General features: G+C 48.7%; 8 protein-coding genes across 8 annotated transcripts; 4 read left to right on the top strand and 4 right to left on the bottom strand.

The window, feature by feature from the left end:
* Positions 1 to 769: 769 nt before the first annotated feature.
* On the top strand, positions 770 to 1,911 carry N7466_007374 (DNA-directed RNA polymerase II core subunit RPB3; the record flags this gene model as incomplete). Its single annotated transcript, XM_057166763.1, has 3 exons — positions 770 to 829; positions 889 to 1,454; positions 1,524 to 1,911. The coding sequence occupies 3 exons, from the start codon at positions 770 to 772 to the stop codon at positions 1,909 to 1,911; spliced, it is 1,014 nt and encodes a 337-aa protein (XP_057019804.1).
* Positions 1,912 to 2,777: 866 nt separating this feature from the next.
* On the top strand, positions 2,778 to 4,727 carry N7466_007373 (amidase signature enzyme; the record flags this gene model as incomplete). The annotated part of the gene is made up of 7 exons (XM_057166762.1): positions 2,778 to 3,170; positions 3,262 to 3,378; positions 3,460 to 3,837; positions 3,913 to 4,027; positions 4,103 to 4,225; positions 4,302 to 4,490; positions 4,552 to 4,727. 7 exons carry the CDS (start codon positions 2,778 to 2,780, stop codon positions 4,725 to 4,727), a joined length of 1,491 nt encoding a protein of 496 aa, XP_057019803.1.
* Positions 4,728 to 5,723: 996 nt separating this feature from the next.
* N7466_007372 (uncharacterized protein) lies at positions 5,724 to 7,437 on the bottom strand (the record flags this gene model as incomplete). Its single annotated transcript, XM_057166761.1, has 5 exons — positions 5,724 to 6,137; positions 6,247 to 6,638; positions 6,707 to 6,898; positions 6,970 to 7,231; positions 7,303 to 7,437. 5 exons carry the CDS (start codon positions 7,435 to 7,437, stop codon positions 5,724 to 5,726), a joined length of 1,395 nt encoding a protein of 464 aa, XP_057019802.1.
* A 1,846-nt stretch (positions 7,438 to 9,283) lies between these two features.
* Positions 9,284 to 10,269, bottom strand: N7466_007371 (NmrA-like family protein; the record flags this gene model as incomplete). Its single annotated transcript, XM_057166760.1, has 2 exons — positions 9,284 to 9,943; positions 10,015 to 10,269. The coding sequence occupies 2 exons, from the start codon at positions 10,267 to 10,269 to the stop codon at positions 9,284 to 9,286; spliced, it is 915 nt and encodes a 304-aa protein (XP_057019801.1).
* Positions 10,270 to 11,793: 1,524 nt separating this feature from the next.
* On the top strand, positions 11,794 to 14,172 carry N7466_007370 (uncharacterized protein; the record flags this gene model as incomplete). The annotated part of the gene is made up of 3 exons (XM_057166759.1): positions 11,794 to 11,869; positions 11,943 to 13,227; positions 13,287 to 14,172. 3 exons carry the CDS (start codon positions 11,794 to 11,796, stop codon positions 14,170 to 14,172), a joined length of 2,247 nt encoding a protein of 748 aa, XP_057019800.1.
* Positions 14,173 to 14,682: 510 nt separating this feature from the next.
* Positions 14,683 to 15,525, bottom strand: cbpA (putative calcineurin binding protein; the record flags this gene model as incomplete). The annotated part of the gene is made up of 1 exon (XM_057166758.1): positions 14,683 to 15,525. One exon carries the CDS (start codon positions 15,523 to 15,525, stop codon positions 14,683 to 14,685), a length of 843 nt encoding a protein of 280 aa, XP_057019799.1.
* A 1,226-nt stretch (positions 15,526 to 16,751) lies between these two features.
* Positions 16,752 to 17,581, bottom strand: N7466_007368 (SDR family NAD(P)-dependent oxidoreductase; the record flags this gene model as incomplete). Its single annotated transcript, XM_057166757.1, has 2 exons — positions 16,752 to 17,007; positions 17,073 to 17,581. 2 exons carry the CDS (start codon positions 17,579 to 17,581, stop codon positions 16,752 to 16,754), a joined length of 765 nt encoding a protein of 254 aa, XP_057019798.1.
* A 1,213-nt stretch (positions 17,582 to 18,794) lies between these two features.
* Positions 18,795 to 19,727, top strand: N7466_007367 (uncharacterized protein; the record flags this gene model as incomplete). The annotated part of the gene is made up of 1 exon (XM_057166756.1): positions 18,795 to 19,727. The coding sequence occupies one exon, from the start codon at positions 18,795 to 18,797 to the stop codon at positions 19,725 to 19,727; it is 933 nt and encodes a 310-aa protein (XP_057019797.1).
* Positions 19,728 to 21,016: the final 1,289 nt, after the last annotated feature.

Genomic DNA, 21,016 nt, shown 5'->3' with positions numbered 1-21,016 from the left:
ACGACCCAGAAAAAAAAAAGAGAGAGACCGGCGGCTTGTCGTTGCTTTTGATTTTCTTACTCTACCCTTTCCTATTCTCAACTTTGCATCGCATATGCTGCCTACGTGGCCAGGGTGTTTTTGCCCCTGATCACTTCGTTTCCCCCGGAGTATCCGTCCTCGGTTTTGTTTGCTGCTTTCTTTTGCCACCTAATAGACGACCAGAAGCAGGTGAAGGACTTGAAGGGTTCTTTTCTTTGTTTTTTTTAGTGCTCAGGTGCATGGAAATCTGATTTTCTTCTATTTTCAATATCGGAAAAATAAAGGGTCTCGTCCTAAATGACTTGAATTCCTGTATACACTCTAGTCTAGAGGATGGCTAACATCTAAATGCCAATAACCACACCCTCCACTCATCAATACAAAAAAAAAGTGAATATAGTAATATCTAAAAACTACTAGTATTTTCCATGTACTCACATTATCATTCTTTCAATTTCACTTGCGCCTCCTGTCACTTGAATAGAAAACGTGAATTTCAACTTCACTCAGGGCGGTTCCCAATTAGGGAAAGCGCCAAATGGTGCTCTGAGAGATCAAATCCGCGATCTTCACCAATGAAATTCACCCAACCTCACGACCTTCTTAAATATCTCCAACTTTCAACTCTCCCCGCTTCCCCTCCTGATCTCTCAATTCTTTTTGCATCCCCACCTATCTGATAACGACTTTCGAATACCATCTCAGCCTCGAAACCAAGTGGCGGCGATCAACGCTGCTGCAATACACAATGGAGTACGATATGGCCGACATGGAGGAGCCCACGGGCCCTCAGGTCACCGTTCGTGAAGTGGGTTCTGTTCAATTCAGCAGATAACCCAAACAGCGGACTAATCCTTCGCTTTCTAGGTGGAAGCCAACCGTGTTGACTTCAGACTGAGCTCAGTTGACCTCGCGCTTGCTAACTCCCTCCGCCGTGTCATGCTCGCCGAAGTGCCAACCGTCGCGCTCGACCTCGTCGAAATCGAAGCCAACACCTCCGTTCTTCCCGATGAAATGCTTGCTCACCGCCTCGGCATGATTCCCCTCGTTTCGACGAACTGCGACCAAGACCTTGAATACACGCGTGACTGCGACTGCGAGGACCACTGTGTCCGGTGCAGTGTCACCTTGTCTCTCCACGCGAAGTGTTCAAATGGCATTATGTCAGTCTATGCGCGCGATCTCATGGTCCAGGGCGAACGTGTGAATGACACAATTGGAAACCCCGTTATCACTGACCCCGAAGGAAAGGGTTCGGTGATTGTCAAGCTTCGCAAAGGTCAGGAGATTAAAATGACTTGTCTCGCCAAGAAAGGAACGGGAAAGGAGCACGCCAAATGGGCGCCCACTTCCGCTGTCGGCTTCGAATATGATCCCCACAATAACTTGCGCCACGTCGATTACTGGTATGAGCAGGATCCTGCTAAGGAGTGGTACGTGTATCTGTTGTGAATCCTCCATGTGAGATGAAACTTTTTTTTTGCTGACCTCGCATTCTTCAGGCCCATCTCTGCAAATGCCGCCTGGGAGACCGCTGCCAACCCCGACCAGCCCTTTGACTACGATGCCGAGCCAAACACCTTCTACTTTGACGTGGAGAGCATCGGAAATCTTGCACCAGACGCTATCGTTCAGCAAGGAATCATCTGCTTGCAGCGTAAGCTGGCTACCACCGTCTCTGTGCTACAGGGTGAAACTGAGGATGGTCACGTCGGAGGTCACGACGACACCGACATGATGGGAGGTGGTGACGCGGATGGTTACGAGCCCCCGGAGGGTATCGATGGAAACATGACTTCGTATGGCAACGGTGCTGGCAGTACCTGGGGAGCCAGTGCACAGACTCCATACGGTGCCACGCCGTATGGACAGAGCGCCTACGGATACTAGATTGGTGGGGGTGTGAGGGGGAGTAGGAGGAGGGGTCAGAGTAGACTGCATGAGCAGAAACAAAACTTTATTACTTAGCTTTTTACATATTAGGCGGTTGGGGGGCGTCATTTGGAGTTTCAGTTTAATATAAAACAATACCCCGTGCTTTTTGCTCGCCTTATTTCCTCATTGACCTTAAATGATATCTCCGAGCCCAATCAGTATACCGGTTACATTGGTTACCCCTCCAGCTCATTGGATTAGTTGGGCCTGGACTGGGGGCTAGGATGGGGGCGTAAAGGCATGTGGGAGGTGACTCGTGAGCAATGAATGAAGGATATCTTTTGGCAAGCTTCAAAGCTTGAATCGTCAAGTGCTATCATCAAGCACTACCCTTGCCATATGAGAATACTTACTAATGAGAACCCATCTGTCTCTTAACTACTTGGCTGCGTTCAAGTTGTTTTCGTACAAGACATCTCAGCATTTTTCCAGATATCCAATTATCTTACATCGTGATTTGCGATACATAAAAGCTATTTTAGGTGTCTGAGGGAGACTTTCCCTAAATACTACCGATGATACTATGCTCCCTCTGCACCCCAGTGCTCCTGCTGCCTGCACGTGTTTATGAATGACTTGAAATCATCACACCGCGCGTATGTGCAGCAAGTTAGCAGCTCAGGCCTATACTGTAGATCAGGAGACCAGGCAGAAAGATTCATATTCAAATTGTTTACTAGTAATCAGACAAACATCAGACGCGCTAGCACTACGCTAAAGCCCTGGAGCCTGAAATAAACTTCATCAACATACTAAAGGACTAGTACAATTTACGAAACTCCATCCTACCCCTCGCCCCAACTCCAAGCTTCGGTATCAAAATGTCCTTCAACGTTCTGACGACCAACGCAGTTGACCTGCAGCATCTACTCAATGAGAAAAAGACCACCAGCACCGAAATCGTCCAACAATACCTAGCACAAATCGACCGCTACGAGCCTACACTCAATGCACTAATCTCAGCCGCTCCACGAGCCAAGGTCCTCAGCCTCGCAAAGACCAGAGACGAAGAGCGCCAGAAAGGGCAGATCCGAAGCCCATTCCATGGCCTCCCGATCGTTTTGAAAGATAGCTTCGTTACGGCCTCAGAGCTGGGCATGAGCACTACAGCCGGATCATACGCGTTCCTCGGCGCGAAAGCCTCACAGAACGGCGCTATTGTCCAGCGCCTGATTGACGCGGGCTTGATAATCCTGGGCAAAGCTAACATGACTGTCAGTGAGCGAAGCAACGAACGCTAGATACCACCTGAGCCTCACTCTGCAGAAATAACTAAGTAACTAACCGTCGCTCGCTCAATCCCAGGAATTCGCCGGCATGAAAATGACCATGATGATGCCCGGCTGGTCTGCGCATGGCGGCCAGACCCTGTCGCCGTATGTTGGGCAGATAGAGGAGAACGAGAAGATCCTTGGCCACTCCGTGCGTACAGTGACAACTCAAGAGCCATGCCGGCGATTCTTTGATTATACGTGCTGATTGAATTGGATTTTACCCGAGCAGGCGCCCGGCGGCTCATCGACCGGTTCTGCAGTCGCCGTTGCAGCGGGCTTTAGCCCGCTTGCCATGGCTACCGAGACCGTGGGCTCGATCGTGACGCCGTCAACACGCGCGGGGCTGTATGCGCTTAAGCCTACGGCCGGGGTGCAGGATACCACGGGGCTATATTGCATGACGGAGTTCTTCGATAGTCCGGGGCCGATGGCGAAATCGGCAGGTGATGTGCGTGTTCTTGCTGAGATATTACTCGGTCGGTCGTTGAGGAGCCCGGGCATGGAATTGGGGTCCTGGGATGGGCTTTCGGTGGGGTTTCTGGATCCGAGGGTATGGAATATGTCGCTGCAGCTTTGTGCGCAGATGGAGGGGACGGCGGAGCAGATGGTCAGTTGCTCTTATCTCCAGTTCTTTGGATACTTTTGAAAATGGCCGGAGCTCTTATGGTGTGTTGGGTTCTAGGTGGACGAGTATGAAGAGACGGTTGCGGCACTGCGAAGCGGAGGCTGTGCCCTTGGGTACCCGGTTCATTGCGAGGATGCCTCGGTTCTGCCGAAGTCCATATTGCCGATTGCATGTAGGTTGTCGCGGTCGCAGTATCGGTTGGAGTTGGAGTTGCTTGAGAAAGGGGTAACTAACCATTTGGTACCAGATTGGGACTTCAAGAATGTCTGCATTCCTGAATTCATTGGTTCTTTTGACGAGTGCGCTGTGACAAGCGTTGCGGATATCGTCAGGTTTAACAAAGAATCCAGCGACATAGCCCTTCCAGCTCGTACGTTGACAGCTTGACATCGAGGATATGATCCTACAGTATCACAGCGAAGAGTTACTGATATTTCACGTTGCAGCATTCGTGGAGCAAAATGACCTGGAAGGGGCAATGAACGCCAACGAGAGCAAGACACATATAGACCAACTGAAAAATGATCTTCGCAAGGCCGCAAGAGATATTCTGGACGCCTGCTTTGAAAGAGAGAAAATTAATGTCCTAGCAGCTCCGGGGGACTCCTCGTTATGCGTCCATGCTTCGGCTGCAGGTAAAACTTTGCTTAGTGTACGTTTGACCACCCATGGACCGTTTCTAATGAATAGTGCTAGGGTACCCTGTCGCCACGGTTCCAGTAGGGCAACTTCGTTATAATGGCCGGCCATTCGGGCTCTGCCTGGTGGCGAGGGCGGGCGAGGAAAGCACTTTATTGCGGTTTATGGAAGCTTATGAGAAGATCGCTAAGCCTCGTCCAGTCCCGAAATTTACATGGTGTGGCACCGCATGAACGTGGCACATCGAAGTGGGCGTGGGTAGCGCATGAACGCCTAGGCAATGCACGTTGCACGCTCCACCTAGGCGATATGTAGTAATATGTAGTAAGTAGTAGACACTTTTACTGGTCCCCGCCTGCACTAGACTATTTTACGATTTCAATGTCATACTTCCATCCATACTACACATGTGCATACATTTCCAAGTATTGAATTTCCAGGCTAATTTCCTTGTTTCACGCTCACGTTACATCGACTTAAACTCCGAGGCATTGCAATGAGCCGGTGCCAAGAGTATGACTGTACTGTAATATCACTGATTCCACGAAGAAGCCAAGGATGATTAGGCTCGCTTGGGTATTGTCTCCAAAACCAACTAGGTAGAGCTGTGCAGATGAGAATTTAGCAGCGAAAAGTTCAACAAACAAACTTTACAGGACTATACTTCGATATTCGAGGTGAACACTACAAGTCAAAACTTGGTCCCTACATAAGAAGTCATATCTCTTTACCCCATAACTATTAAGGAGTTAGACTTGTGGTCTATGAGCTTAGTACTTAGGTAATAATTGCAAAGTGGCTGAAGAAGGCTGAAGCTGATGCGGGGAAATAACTCTATTTCGACTGGAGAAATGAAGAAATAAAGAAATAAAGAGGAGATTTATCCTGCTTAGGGTACGGATATCTTACTCAGATGTCTACTTTTGCCTAATTCAACAATCCAGTCTCATGTAAAAACCATAGTAGTTGAAAACTTGAGTGTTCTTGATTTAGTATTATAGCAAGGGCATATCTCATCGAAGCCATCTGAAGATCCCAAAGACACGAAGACTGGCCAAATCATAAAGGCAAAAAAGATTTAGCGATGGGACATTTAAAATCATTGCAAAGCAGCAGTGGTATAGTAAGATTCCTGAGCAATATCCATCAAGTTCGTTAAAAAACATAGGCCATCATCAGCCCTGAGGTCCCACGCTAGAGAAACACACATAGTATACATAAAATCCCATTTAGGATGAAGAGTTGTCGGCGCAAGACCAGGCCGCCGACCCACCAGAAGCCTTGTAGTCGTCGATGATGCTAATCACCGATCCGTATGTGCCGGCAATCATAAGGAAGGTTCCAGCGACGATCACAAATCCGCACCAGCAGACCATCGCGGTCCACTTCCATCCCCGGTTGGGTCGGCTCCAGTTGTCGTAGAGCCACATGCCGGCCATGGGTTGGAAGCACATGGGGGTACCGAGCAAGGCACCTACGAGAGAGACGAGGTCGCTGAATACGGGGATGGCGCTTGCGATGATGTAGGCGATGAGGGAGACGCCGAAGGTGCATGCGAGCCAGACGGACCAGTGAACCATGGTGTTTGCGACTAGGTGACGGGAGCCTTGGAGGATTCGAACAAAGAGGTATTTGCCAGTGATCTGGGTAAGTTGTTAGTATCAGGATACATATTACAAGGTTGGATTGAGATTGGCCTTTGGGGGCTTGGGTGTTTGGCGCAAAAGGGGAGGGGAATGGGATCGATCTTACATGGACGAAAAGCAGAGTACTGGCTATTAAGCCGGGAAGGGCGAATCCATAGCTGACTTTCTTCACGACCGGTCCAGCAGAGCCCAAGGCAGGCGAGGACACATAAGATCCGCAGAAGTAGTAGATTACCACGCCGACTATAATGTAAAAGCAAGTGACGACGGACTGGCAGAGGATAAGGGATCGATTATAATGACGGGGATTGCGCATCTCCGATGCGATAGAGAAGAATGCCGGTGTACCAGCGTACGCGAATACGATTGTTGTTACAGCTGAGATTGCAGTGGAGAAGGAAGCGTCGGTGATGATCTTGTAGTCAGAGACCCAGACGCCATCCTTGGGTGCTGAGGCTGGACGATCTTGCAGACCAACGGCAATGGTAACAATGAGAACTATAGAGGGGTGGTGGTTATTAGATTGGGGCCCGAGGTCTAAAATGGGGCCGAGAATGGAAACTCACTCGAGGTAAGAATGCAGGTCAAGCCAACCCATGCAATCCATGAGATACGTCCTAGCGTCTGGATGCTACCTAGGATGAATGCCACCACAAAGGCAACGGCGACATAAACGGCGGTGCAAGTGGCGTGATCGGACACGGCATTCAAGCCAATGGAGATGCCCAGCATTCCAGAGCCCGCAGTGAACATCCACCCTATGCAAGGTCAGAAATGCTGTACGGTATTGAAGGCAAATCTTGGGGGGGAAATCAAATCAATAACTTACAGAGAACGAAGGCGGTTCCGAGAATGATTCTTCCCGGCTTGCCGAATAACAACTCGCCCACGTCGTCGATTCCGTAAACTTCACGATGGCGCATTTTAAAGACACCAATGATGTAGTCTGACCACGTTGTGATACCAGCGATTGCGCACAGGACTATTACACCGGGTACGATACCGAGGGCATCAAAAGCAACTGGAATCGAAAGAACACCCAGACCGATCTGGGTCTTCATCATCAGAACAGCTGTTCCGAGCCATCCGACCTGTAGATATGAAAGGTTAGCAAGCACTTGAGTGGAGGGGAAGTAGGATATTCGAGGAAGGAAATGCGTACATTGCGATAATTCGGACCATCTTCTGTGATCTCTCCAAACACGGCATCGTGGGCATAGGCATCGGTAACCTCTCCGACATTGGAATGAGATGGCGACAAAGCGCCCTCCTCTACTTTTTTGTCGATCATTGACATTGTGATAGTAAAATTGATACGTGAGACATGAAAGGGAAAAGGTTTGAATGGGGGAAGAAAGGGTTACATGGGGAAGCAAGGCAATATTTAAGTCTTTGGATCAATACCGGTTTCAAGGTACGAGGTTACCATACCATATTGGAATACCAGCTGTCACGACTCACGCGTTATCTATGGCTCCAGGGGGTGATCGCATCTAGATCTGTGAAACGTCTCCACTGGAGAGATAAGAGATAGAAAGTCCTGCTTTTTATCTATGGGATTTTCGACATCGGATAAGCTTGTGTTTTTTAATTTTTTTTATTTTCTTTCCAATTGTACATCTTTATATCTCTCGATCTCTTCAATTGCAACGTTTTCAATTTCTGTAACGTATCATCCGTACCATCTGTACCGCAGAAACGCAACCCCAGATTTCCACTTTTTCCACTTTGGCAGATCTCTACTTTCGTCTCCCCGCAAATGGACCGCTCCTTAATACGTAAAGAAACCCACTTTTTTGAGTGCGGGGAAAAGCCCAAATTACGTCGTTCCCTCTAAATCCCGCAAAACAACGGCTACTTAACCTAATGTACGTGGTGTAGGTTTCACCTTATACGGTATCCAGTGGGACTGGTCCGACATGAGAACTTTGGTGGGAAAAACTGTTCAAGATGGGAGAAATGACAGAAATGGCCCATGGGAGAGATACTACTCCGTAGCCTCATGCGCCTCATCCAAGATTCAATGTTTGGATACTTTCCCCTTTGCGGTCGATATGATCAGAAAGAGTTTAGTCTTATCATCAAACCCTTCCAATGTTGAACCCTCCTCCGACTTATATAAGCGTAATACCCTTCCTAAAGGAGAAAACTGCCAGTTCTACCAACGCCTCTTAGGTACCGGTATATCCAACATCCCATTTGATAAATTAGTCCACTCAGCTCGGGCGTGGTAAAAGTTAGCCACAGCATGAATGACAGCCCTTGCCCAATCGCTAACTTTGAAGATACCCAGAGATAGCACGGAAAGAGGCCGGCCGTGACCTCATGATTCAAAGCCATCAACGCCCCCATTTCACTAAAGATCCATCGGGCGGGCCCCCGTTGATCTCGGGCACAAAAAGACCCAAGTGCTCCCACTGATGCAATTCACAGAGAATCCAAGTTCCAACAGGCCACGCCTCCAAATCTCAAGGGCGAACGGTCCTATAAATGGCCAGTGCCCAGCACCGGGAAGGGCACCGATATCGCTCCAAGCCATCGGGCGCCCGGCCCGGTTGGGGTCACTGATCTGCAACCAATTATCGCCCGTCGCGTCCATGAGCCCCTGAACAGGGGCTGAACAGGGCCGTCGATGGGCTTTTTTTTCATGGGCTTTAATTTTCCTGCAAGTCATCCGCCAAGACTTTTTCCGAAAGCCACCTTCCATATTGAAAATCGCGCAAGCTAATGCGCGTGTATGAGGGCAAAGGTTGTGACTGTACTCCGTGTGTCTCAACTGGTCGATTTTTCTTATCTGAATGGAGATGATGCAGTAGATTGCTCCAATTACTCCATTGAATTACATAAAGGCCTCGTCAGCTGTGACTCTCAGGTACGGAGTAGATAGGATTGATTCCGAAGGTGAGATGGGATTATTGTGGACATCTGGATGCGTGGCATGTTCATTTCAATGGTATGCTTCAATGGATATCATGATGCTCCAGATGTCAATTGATGTTGGATTGTTACGATTTGTCTTTTGACCGAGACAGGCACGGTACGTTAGGAAGTACTGGAGTGCCGTATAGTCGCAGAATTCCATTCCATTACTCAGTCATTCTAGTATAAATTTTTTACAGATAAATGTACATGTGACGATAGGCTCATCTGGACACGAGTCCACTCTCAGTCTCCAGCCATGTCTCAAAGTCCTTCAAGCCGGGGTGTATCTCCTTCAAAGTGGAGATATCGGCCCCGTAGCCCGAGTCATAGAACCACTGAAACATGTACCCGAAATCCTTCATCATCCACCACAATGTTGAACAAACAAAACTGAAGGTCAGGGGCACATCCCGACCAGTCTTCGCCTTGTATATCTTAGCCATATCCTCAAAGGTGATGTCGTCTCCAGCCAGTGAAAGTGATTTGCCCGTCCATTCCTCTGGATTCAGGAAAGCTTGAGCCGCAAAGAACCCAATATCTCCTACAGAAATGACTTGTAATGGCTTTTCCTGAACCACATCTCTCCATGACGTAGCAAAGACCTTGCCGAAGAAATCGGGAGTGAAGTTTTCAAGGAAAGCGACGGGTCGCAAGATCGTCCAGGCCATCTCCGTACCCTTTGTTTGCTCCACCAGATGATGCTCGATGCGATGCTTGCTTATGAAATGGGGAACCGGGGTAGGGGTGTCGTATGAAGCGTCACCGCCTCGATCGACGGATGAATAGACAAACAATTTGACGTTGTGCTTTAGTGATGTGTCGATCAGCGCTTTGCCTTGCCGCTCTTCGGCTTCTTGGTCCGATGAGCCTGGGACCGGCACCTAGTACGTTCCGCCCCACGTGCATTAGTTTGTGCATTCTGCAGGTCATTGGATATCTTGCTTGGCTGTACCTGTACACTGTAAACACCCCAGATTGGCTGCGAGGCAATTTCCTGGGCATCTGCAAAGATTCCTTCGGGGTGGTCGAGGTTGCCTTCGATCAGATGAATTTTTGATGACTTGCTCATGAGCTTCTGGGCTCCTTTGGAATTGGCATCGCGAGTGACAGCTAGGATCTCCACGTCTGTATTTTGCTGGAGGAGTGCATCAATGAGGCTGCCGCCTTGTTTGCCGGTGGCGCCGGCGATCAGAATGGTTTTGGACATCGAGGTTAGCCTTGCAAGCTGTGAACGACAAGATAGTTAGTGAGAATAGTAGTGGTTTATAGACATCAATGTCTTATTTAAATAACATTTAAATGTTAGCATTCACTACTTGCGATGCTCATGAATTTCTAATAATTGGCCGAAGTTCGCGAGGTTTCTAATCAATGTCGTCATTTATAATCCCCGGAGTTGATCGACCGCAATCCCGAGCCAGTGGATACGATCAGGTCCCAGTTTCCCAGAAATCTGTGTTTCCAAGGAATTCGTGCTCCATTCTACATGACACTATCGAAAGCCAGCCTGAATTCCATTAGAATTTCAAGAAGATACTCTTCAGCCCTGGAGATGTCAAGACTCTGGTCAGTGGGGAAAATAACAATAAACTTACACACATGACGGGTCGCTTTGTCAGCCAATCATGTTTCTGTCAACTGGCCTGAAAGGTAGGGCAGCTGCGGAAGATATTAGCCGCTCTAATCGTGATATGATCTAGTCAGACCCAAGATAAACGGATTCTCTTCTCAGGACTGATTGCAACGGACCAAGACTCACAACATTCATTCGGACGTTAACCCTCCTAGCTACGGAGTTGACTAGGTATGCTGTCAAGAAATTACACATGGGAAGTATATTTGTTAAACAGTCCAAACAGGTCTTCACAAGCAAATGTTGAGCGTTTATTGGACAATTTTGTAAAAAAGCTCCAGTCCAGCCAACCTGATGGATCGGTTTTTCCTGATTGCTCACTTGCCCCGGATGAGAGAAATGAATGGAGGGAATTACGCAAAGACCTGCAGAGTGTTGGCATTACGCCCCAGGTGTTTCGACAAAATCGGGATTTCATCATTTCGAAGCTTCGAGAATCACTCCAAGGATTGAATGTTGCCAATCATGAAGACACCCACGAATCAGATATCATGAATATCAACATTGTTGAAAATACCAAGGCTTTCTGGGCGCTGGGAGATGTGGCTCTTGCTTTTGAGCCACCCCAAATCCGTACTGAGAGCATATAAAACTATCTTCCAAATGGACACGCAATGGGTCAAGGTGGTGGGCCGTTCGGAGATTGGATAAGGAATGATTGAGTAGATAGCAACTTGGAAATGCAAGAACTACTACCTACTAACTAACTAGCATGCAGCCATGCTGTTTACTAAAGTTATTAGGCAAACACCAATTGCTGCCTTGAGCCGAGGCTGGGTTATCCAATCGGAAATGTCACTGTGCGGGGGGGGTTCAGGCACCGAACCACCGCTAAACCGCCGCTAAACCACGAGTGGATCACAACGGACCCTGATCAGGGTCTTCCAGGCCCTAGATCAATCTAGCGTTGGAAATCCAAGATCATTAGTTTAATTATAATTCCCGCAATGGCCAAAACATCACCAATCAAGACTCTCACTCTTATGAGGCTCCAGCACATACGATTGCCCCCATGGCTTTTAAAATCATGGCCCCCGCCCCTTTTCTCTGTCTCGTAAACGAGTGTTCCTTGAATATCAAACAAATAATATATCCAAGATGTATTCACATCTTGAGTATGGTGGCAGCGCGGTAACAGCAGCCCACTGCAAAGCCCAGGAAGACCTAGCAATCGGTTCGCATGCCCCTCTATCGGTCCTATAACATAAAAAAAAAGCCCAGCTAACCAGCACAACCCGACAATCCAGTTGATCGCATTCTAGAGCCCCAAACGATAGCCAACTTTCTAAGTTTCGCCCTCGGCAACCCACTCCCAGATGGCACTCAACCCGACGCATCCGTAGTCCGCCTCTCAGTCGACGAATACCCCATCCTGGAAGCAAACTTCCCACCCGGCTCAAGCGGGGAATCCATCGCCCACCGCGTCGCATCCCGCATTGGCTCCGAAGAAGACAATGGCCGCCTCTGCCTGGTCGGCAAGAACATCCATTCCCTGAAATCCCGTCTGTGGGAGGGCATAGTCCCGCTCAGCGATCAACGCTGGAAAGAAAAGCGCCTCGACGACCCAAGCAACTTCGAATATGCAATCCACCACCTGACAGCCGTGGTCGCCGTCTTCGAGTACCTAAATACACCAATCGTCCGCGGGTACCTCCGCGACACCTTCAACTACATCTACGACCACTGGGCAAGCGCAGATACGGTGCTCAACGCGCGCAGGCTGGCCAATGGCCAGTTCCAGCGTGTGAGCATCGCGAAATTATGGACGATGTATATGTCCGTTCATTTTGAGGTCATGGCGCAGCGCGCGCATGGGTGGGTTAGCAGACATATTGAGGCGCTCCGGGCACCGCAGTTGCAGGGTTTACGGGATCACCAAACCGTGCTTTCGGTGGGCGGGCCGGATCGGCTGCAGTGGAGGTTTACGGATCATTTGCATGTGCTGCTGGAGACGGCGGTTAAGGCCGATTACTTGGTTATGATTCCTATGGGTGGGTATAAGGGGTATGCGGCGCTTTATCCGGAGCGGGCTGCGAAGTCGGGTGATCTGCATACTGGGGACGCTCAACGGCGAGGGCAGGCGTATGCGGCGAAGGTGAAGGCGCGGAGTCATCAGATCATGTTCGATAGTATGATGCCGTGGAATGATGATGGGAATGGGCGGGGGCAGACCTCTGGGGAGGGATTTCGACAGTCGGGTATGCAGCAGGTTCAGGCTCAGGAAGAGGTTAGGGAGGAGATGAGGGGGGCGCCTGGGCCTTTGCCAAGGGAGCCTTGGATGAGTTCGGCTCTTTCGGGTGTGGAGAATTCTAAGGGTGATAAAAAGACTGAGTTTGGGTTGACAATCTATCGGTTAACCTATGGGCAGTCGGAGGCTCAATGGACGGATTTTGTCCAGAAGTTTGAGGCGCATGCTTCCGACTTGGGAGATGGACAGACGGGCTGTCATATGCTCAAGCCTCATTTGAAGCTGGTATGGGTTGACGGAAAGGAGCATGGTATTGCAGAAGGCGATATCGAAGCCGCCAAACGGTTAGTTTTGTTTCTATTCTGCGCCTACAAGAACTTAGCTAATGATTTGACTCTATTAGCCACTTCAACAAGGAAAATGAGGACAGTTCTGAGAATGAAGGTCTACGCATACAAGAGAACGTCTTCCTTGCTGTGGATTCCGCCTCATTCGATTCCTATACCACCAACTCCTACCGAGCCGCGACAACCCTAGTTCTGGCCGGTGACTTCAAAGGTTTCGTCCTTGCCATTGACCCAGACTTCGACCCAGAAGAGGGCATCGAACGACCCGACGAATCTCCTGGCTATACCGGCCAGATGCGGATTCTAGGAAGTCTCATCTGGGGTGATCTCTTTGGTATTATCAGATCCCAGTCGGCACTACTAGAAGACCTCTGGCCCCTGGCAATCGACCACCCGAACCAGGTATATGTCGGACCAACTACCCCACTCCAGGTCTACACATGGAGAAAACAGAATGCAGCGCGCTGGATTGGCCTACGAGAGGTGATAGAGTATGCAAAGCGCAAGATGGGAATGAGTACATCTTCATCATCCGGATCTGCAGGTGCAGATACGCCTTTATCGACAACTGCCTCGACGGAAACGCCGCAGCCAGTATCAGAACCAGAACAAGCGCGAGGCTTCACTCCTCACTCGGGCCCAGAGCTAGATCCTGCTACCCATCAGAGAATCCGCCAAGCTATGCTTCAGGACTTCCAAATTTATTTGCGCCAGCAAGGTGCAGATCGCGAGGCGAGTGTTGTGGGGGAAATGTTAAATTATCCGCCCGGGCAGGAGATAGATTTTGCTCAGCTCGGGCAGCGATTTAGAAATAATATGGAGGCACGACGACGACAACAGCAGCAGCAACAACAACAGGAAGGGGAAGGGGATAATGGGGGGGATCGGGATGCTGAGAACGAGACAGACGATGTACCACCGCCGGGGTGTCCAACACAGTGAATGTTTTTAGCGTATTTATAATGTACCAAACGATGGAAGATTAGCTCGGACTGAAAACTGCTCTCCTTAATGAATTGCCGGATATGTACTTCAATGTTCTTTCAAACAGGCTCGGAAAGAGGAACTAGTATGGATGTTTGCGCTGGGCCCTTTTCGTCTCATCTACGGACTAATAACCTCCTCGGGATGCCTCAAGACGTTGAATGACTCTTTCTGGATTTTGACCTAATATCAATCTTGATACTAGTATTAAGTAGGTAGAACTCGTTCTACAAGAAATATTTACATATTACAAAGGTTGCTTATGTGCAGATTGGAAATGATATGCAGCTGTATTATATAGAAATCTCAAGTAAAAATGCACACACATGTTGATACCCAATATCCCGAACCCATGCAATGCAGAATCCATACCCCAACGCCAGACGATAGCATCATCAGTATGATCTATATGCATGAAGAATCCCCGCTAATAACTAAAAGAACGCAGAAACAATTTTCTCAAGCCCATTACCCCATCAGTTCAACCGGCGGGCGGGAAGTCTTAGGCGGCATCTTCTGCAGCGACATAACATCATCCATATCGATATCCTCATCAGCCGCCAAGCTAACATCCTCAACCATGACAGCCGGCAAGTTCGGGCTATGACCATGATCCTCAGGATTGTAGATAATAGTGCTGCTGCGACTGCGCTGCTGCGATGCCGCAAGCGGCCAGCTGGGCGTCCTCTGGTCGGAAGAGATAGAAACGGGGGTAGCCGGGTCAACGCTCATGGGCTCTGGGTCCGGCTGATCGGTCTTAAGCATGGCCAGCGCATAGGCGAGATCGTGGGCGTGTACTTCTTTGTTTGGGGGGTCCTCGTTGCGCATCATCCATCCGTGCGGGGGGCTCGGGGGTGGGGAGATGAAGAACAGCTTATCGCTTTGCGGGGCGGAGAGGAGTCTTGTGCGCTGCATCTCTTCCTCGCTGAGGATGGGGGTCGGCTCGCCAAAGTAGATCCGGGGGGTGGTGTGGCGGAGCAGGTTGTTGCCTTCTAGCATCTTGCGGACGGTGATGGCATCTTTGTCGGAGTAGAAGGAGCAGACGATTCTGCGGAAGGATGGGAGAGGGGAGAAAGAGTAGAGAGCGGCCACTTCGAGGATCTTGTTGCGGATTTCATCGAGAGAGGAGGGTTGGAAGAGGATGAGATCGTTAAGGTCTGTGATCAAAAGTGTGTTTGAGGGAGGCGATGGCTGGGAAAGCGCGGGGAGACTGTTCATGTCGATAGATAGAGAAGGTCGAGATAGGGAGGAGTGAGTCGCATCAAAAGCAGGCTCCAGAGAGCATACTGGAAGTGATACTGATTGCGCCATCTTGTTCTTGTTCTTCTTTTTTTTTGCGGTGTAGAGTGGTGGGATGTTTAAGTGGGAGAGAAAAGCGGTGGGCGGATAAGAGTGTTGATAAAGGGGGAAAGATTGAGGCGATTTCAAGGTTTGCCACTGAAGAAGGTAAAAGGTCTAGATTTGATGATGAACTTGAGAGAGAAAAAATGTATAGTGGAAAAAAGCCGAGTATTTATTTTCTTTCCATAACCTTTCACCCATGGGTTTTACTCGCCGAGGCGCAGCCAAGGGAGTTCATCGGCGTGTTTGCGTATTTCTACACCTGCACAGCCCGACTTGGAACGAAAGCGACAATCCGAACCTCCCGTTCCTGGAATGACCCACATCTCCATGTCCACTGCACCGCGTACTGGCTGAGCCCCTTCCACCAGTCTAAACTCACTTAGGAAATCATTGGTGAAATTTCTCCTATGCGCCACACCTTACACGCCACAGTCTGCACTTTGGGCTTTTGTTTCGTCGGTTTTGCCGCCTCCACCAGAGCTCCGCCCTGCAGGAAACTAATCTACCGCGCAAAGATCTGGGGCGAATCCGAGACACTCCGCCTCAACCTCCAAGGGACCCTTTTGACCCTGGTTTATTATTCTGCCTGGATACACATATCGTGGGGCTTGGTTTATCCGGGCAGTGCCGCTGCGGGCAGTGGAGACTGATCATTAAGGTATTCTTTTCGTTAGTTAGCTGTCACGGCCACCTACATAACCGACCAGGGGGAATATTCGGCTATGCATGCCGCATAGCGCAAGGCTGCACTGTTTATATTTGCGCTTATACTGCTAACTGTGGAGAGCTTTTTCCAATTATCCAACCTAGCAGCTACGCATACGCGATCTGGGGAAGCTTCATCGGTGATAACAACTTCCGATGTTAGGCGTACCCACGTCATGGCAATGCAACAGCCCCGCCTCAATAAAGTGCCACGTATTGCAACGTGTCCCGTTGATAAATTAGCAAGGCTTCCCGACTTACAAGCAAGCCCTAGGTAGGCCTTGGGCCTTTAACGTGGATCGGGTACATGGCCCTAGGGCCCTAGGGGCGATAAAGCCTTCGGGGAAGCCTGATCATCCGGTGTGTTCACGGCACTATCAATGAAGTAAATACCTACAGTCATGATCCCGCACGGACACAGATCGAAACACCAAAAATTGAACGCTGTATATTGAGATATGTAATCCTAACGTATAAATATTTCTGGCTTAATCAATGAATAACCCTCCTGAAGCAATGAGGTGTGTTCCATTGACCCAGCGCGCCCGTTCCTCGCAAAGAAACGCAACAGCATAAGCGATCTCATCGGGCTGTCCCATCCGGGGTCCGACGGGAGTCTGGTCAATGATCGGCTGAAGGATCTTCATCTGTTCCTCTCCAGCAGCAGCAAAGCCTTCTGTCATGGTTGGACCAGGGCTGACAGAATTCACAGTACACCCATATTTCGGAGGAAGCTCCTTAGCCCTGGAATCGAAGTTAACACACTATAATTATATACATAAAAGAGCTGGGTCCGGATTGCCACTTACCAACACTTTGTAAACGAATCAACCATGCCCTTAGTTCCAGCATAGATTGTTTGATTTGGTGGCGGGCCCCGGGCCGAGATACTAGCAATGTTCACAATCCGCCCGCTGCCCTTAGTGATATGGGGTAGAACAGCTTGAGTCAAGAGGAAGGTGCCGCGTCCGTTAATGTTGACTAGGAGATCCCAGTCGTCAAGGGTCTGTTCTTCCAAGGGCTTATTCACAGCCAATGCGACACAGTTGACGAGGATGTCAATGCGGTTCCATTTAGCCATTGCCGCATCTACCAGTTTTTGAGGCGATGCAATTTGTGACATATCGGCTTCCACAGCAATGGTGGGGGCTGAGAGAGATGCTGTCACTTTCTCGGCATTTTCTTTCTCCCCGGCAAAAGGGTAATTGACCACTGTGCTTGCTCCACGGGAGGATAGCTCACGAACAATGGCGGCGCCAATGCCCGAGCTTGACCCTGTGACGATGGCCACCTTTCCAGATAATGTCTGAGTCGACATTTTAAGGGTTTGTTGGAGCTGGAGAAGGCGCCTTGCTGCTGTAGAATCCAGGATTGCGGGGTGGGGACGGAGCTGTATGTTTAATTCAAATGTTTCGATAGGGTGTTTGGTAGAATCTGTTGTGACAGGTGCCGAGGGTGTGTCGAGCTTTAAATTAGAAATACTTCCCGGGGAAATTCACGGGGAAGTAGATATTTCTTAAAGGTAGTAGTTGCCCAAGTGGTAGTATGTCGAGAGAGCTCGATATGCGGGCATCTATCCGGGGACTACATTCAACCCCACATCCCGATGGTACTGTGTATGGGTTTCTTCCCCACATCACACATCATTACGAATGTCGGGTAAAGACTTACACCATGAAATGTCAAGCCGATATTCACTTCAAAAAAGTTGAAATCCCCAAACCGTCTGCAAAATGCATCCCAGATTTGGCAATTCTCAGACACTTTCAAGATGATTTGTCCCAAACTGCCAAGTCTGATCAAAAAGGAGAAAAGCATGCTTTAAAAAGCCCTGAAAGTAATGATTACCCGTTTTCCTGACCTATCAAAATACTTTATAAGTATCTCTATACCTATTGTCTGTCAATAGTATAGCTAACTTAGTGTTGGCTCTTACTACTACTATGTACACTGCTGACTTCCCTGGCTCCACTATTGGGCCCAGTCCGAGAAGGGCTGGACCCCGGTGAGGCTCGGCGCTAATCAAGCCTCATTGAGACCCTGAAAACTTGGAACCCGAAAGATCCCCAAAGCACTCAAGTTAACAACGGCACTGAGTATCCTTTGGGATACAGAGAAAAATGCGTCTTATGTCCATCTTTCGGCATGTATTTCTTGTGTCGATTCTGTGCAGACCATTGCATGCGTTCAATGACGATTTGCCTTGCCCACATGTGCAGCCTATCGCCATTCATCTTGGCCTGGACTCCATGTTTGTGTCTCCTATAGCTTCTTCATGAGTTTCTGGTGGAAACAAACTGACATAATGCTCCTCCGCACACAGAATAGCAGCATATGCATATTCCCTAAACAATATAAGCACCATAGCAGCAGTACCACTGCAAGGGAACTTGAATGAAGCTTTGTTGGAGTATAAAAATTCCACAGAGCTACTCCGTCAGGCGTTTTGGATTCAGGACAAGCGCAAAAGAGAGAAATATGACCGTTGGGATCTTCCCATTATCTCACCAGTGATCAACGCTATCTCAACAATGAGAAGTTTTGTGTCAGGAACAGTCACAGCGTTGGTCGAGATCTCTGGTTCTAGAAAGGCCAGGAAGGTCTTGCGTCAATGCGAGATGGTGCGAGAATCATTTTACAACACCGTGTCTATGATCTTGACTCATTTTCAATATTCTCCGCAATCTGAGACCGAGCCCGAACTTCCTTCTGAAGAGTATATCAAGAGAGGTTTTGTGAAAGCATTTAAACACCTCAAGGATATCTCGAGAGAGAACACAGAAATCGAAATTGCGAGTGTTCGCATAGTACTCGTCCCAGACTTTTTCGATCTCCGCATTCGAATGCTTGTAAACGATGCAGCTGAGGCAGCCGGAGTGAGTCCGAATGGTGTCATGATCACAAGTCCACAAGATATGATCAAGGTTTATCCGGGATGTCTGGATGACGAAATCACCAAAATGCCCATATTAGATCCGGTACGGACGGAGGAAACAGTTATGATAGTGGACTACGGAATGACGTATCTTCATCTTCACACACAGAGCAAAAGGTGTCAAATGAAAATTGCTTTGGATTCATACAGCTGCTCTCGCGTTGCAATTCTCCTCTTCTACAGGGTTATGTCCCTTGGTGGGCCTTTGAGCAGACAAATTGAGCAGGGAGCATCAAAACCCCAACTGTTTGAAGCTCTTTGGCGAGCTAAATTTGCAATGGAACAGACGACCGAGACTTCTTGGGTTGCTGACAGTCAAGATCATTATGAAGAATGGCCACTTGATCTCCAAAACTGGTGGATTGACGAAGAGGAGGGTGCTGTTCTGCGCCGGGAAGATATGCAAGCCATTGAAGATGAATACATTGATGAGTTGGCGGAATACTTGGACCAGGCTTTGGATTGCCTACAAGGTGAGGGAAAGTCCAGATCTTTCTTGTTTTACGGAATGAGAGAAGAAGAGGAATAAGCAATAGAAATGCTGACTACACTGGCCTAGGAGTTGAAAACGAGCACGGGGTAAGATCCAACCCTATCGATCGAGTCTTCATGCTTGGGAATTTCTGCAATCGTCCTATCGTGAAAAGGGCGATCAAGAAAAGTGTTGGCGAGCATGTCAAGATTATTGGAGGTAATTCTGAACAAGATAATTGGTTGGCATTGAAAGGTGGAGCGCGTTACGCTTATGCGGCGTACGAATTGGTAATGCAAAATTGTGAATCTGAGAGACAATCTGAGATGTATGCACATGAGGAGCTTTAGAAAGCAGATGTTCCAACCCCAGTTACCCCACGGATGATTGTTCTTCATGAACAACATTCCAAGACTCAATGTATTGATATTGCGATGCATCATGCGCATATGCGTGGTGCCCTGTTTGTCAACAAATACCAAACAAGAAGCAAATAAAGCCGTGTAGTAGCTTCGGCAGAGTCTCTTTACTACTATGTATGCTCTTGGCAAGTATCTGGGGGTGGAAGTTTTTATAGATTGGAATGAACAAAAGGCTTCCTCCTGAAACTAGTACAATCCCGATCACCAGCTCATCCCTGACTATCGACTCATTTTTTTGCCCTGTCGAGCAGGTATTTTTTAGTGCTCACGAGAACTCGATGTGAAACCGAAAATCCTTTTCTACTTACTGTTAGAGAGGGGTCAGGTGACCCCCTCTATATCTAGATTCCAGTGCTTGCTTCCTTCCTTCCTTTTCCCTCTTCTCTCCATCCCCCCGAGAGAGATTGTCCATAGCCAATCCAGTGCTTTTCTCTCTCCGTTCTTTCCTTTCCCTGAGCAGCGGTTGCATTCCTTCCGCGCTAACACTTACCTTTGCTCGCACGATGGATTCTTTTCGGAAAGCACTGGCTTCAAACGATCAGTGGAGAGAGTCACCAACCTCCTCCAGTTGTCAAGTCTACTGGTCGAAGTTAGTCACCTTCCACCACGTACCACTTGAGTATGGGTTTTGGATTTCAATCTTTGCGGCTTCTGGAAAGAAAACGCGGAGCTCAAAACCCAAGTCCCCTCTTATTGATGGACTGGCCGTGTCTTTCCTCGAACACAGCTCAATTCCGATTGAGCCACCGACATCAAGGTGTAGCCTTGGCATTGATCTTTCATATCAATCTTTAGTAAGTCCCCCCTCTCTCGTGGTCTTCGAAAAAGGCATCATGTTCCCATCCCTGCCCAGAAGGAAAGTTATCGTTAACGCACAATAGCCCACTTCTCCCTTCGCTAATTCTCACTTTTCCCTCACTCGTT

This window comes from Penicillium verhagenii (genome assembly GCF_028828195.1).
Source record: "Penicillium verhagenii strain IBT 33310 chromosome Unknown utg000007l_segment0_segment0, whole genome shotgun sequence".
NCBI lineage: Eukaryota > Fungi > Ascomycota > Eurotiomycetes > Eurotiales > Aspergillaceae > Penicillium > Penicillium verhagenii.
Note: the sequence above shows the minus strand (reverse complement) of the source record. Positions and strands in the feature narration are given on the sequence as shown.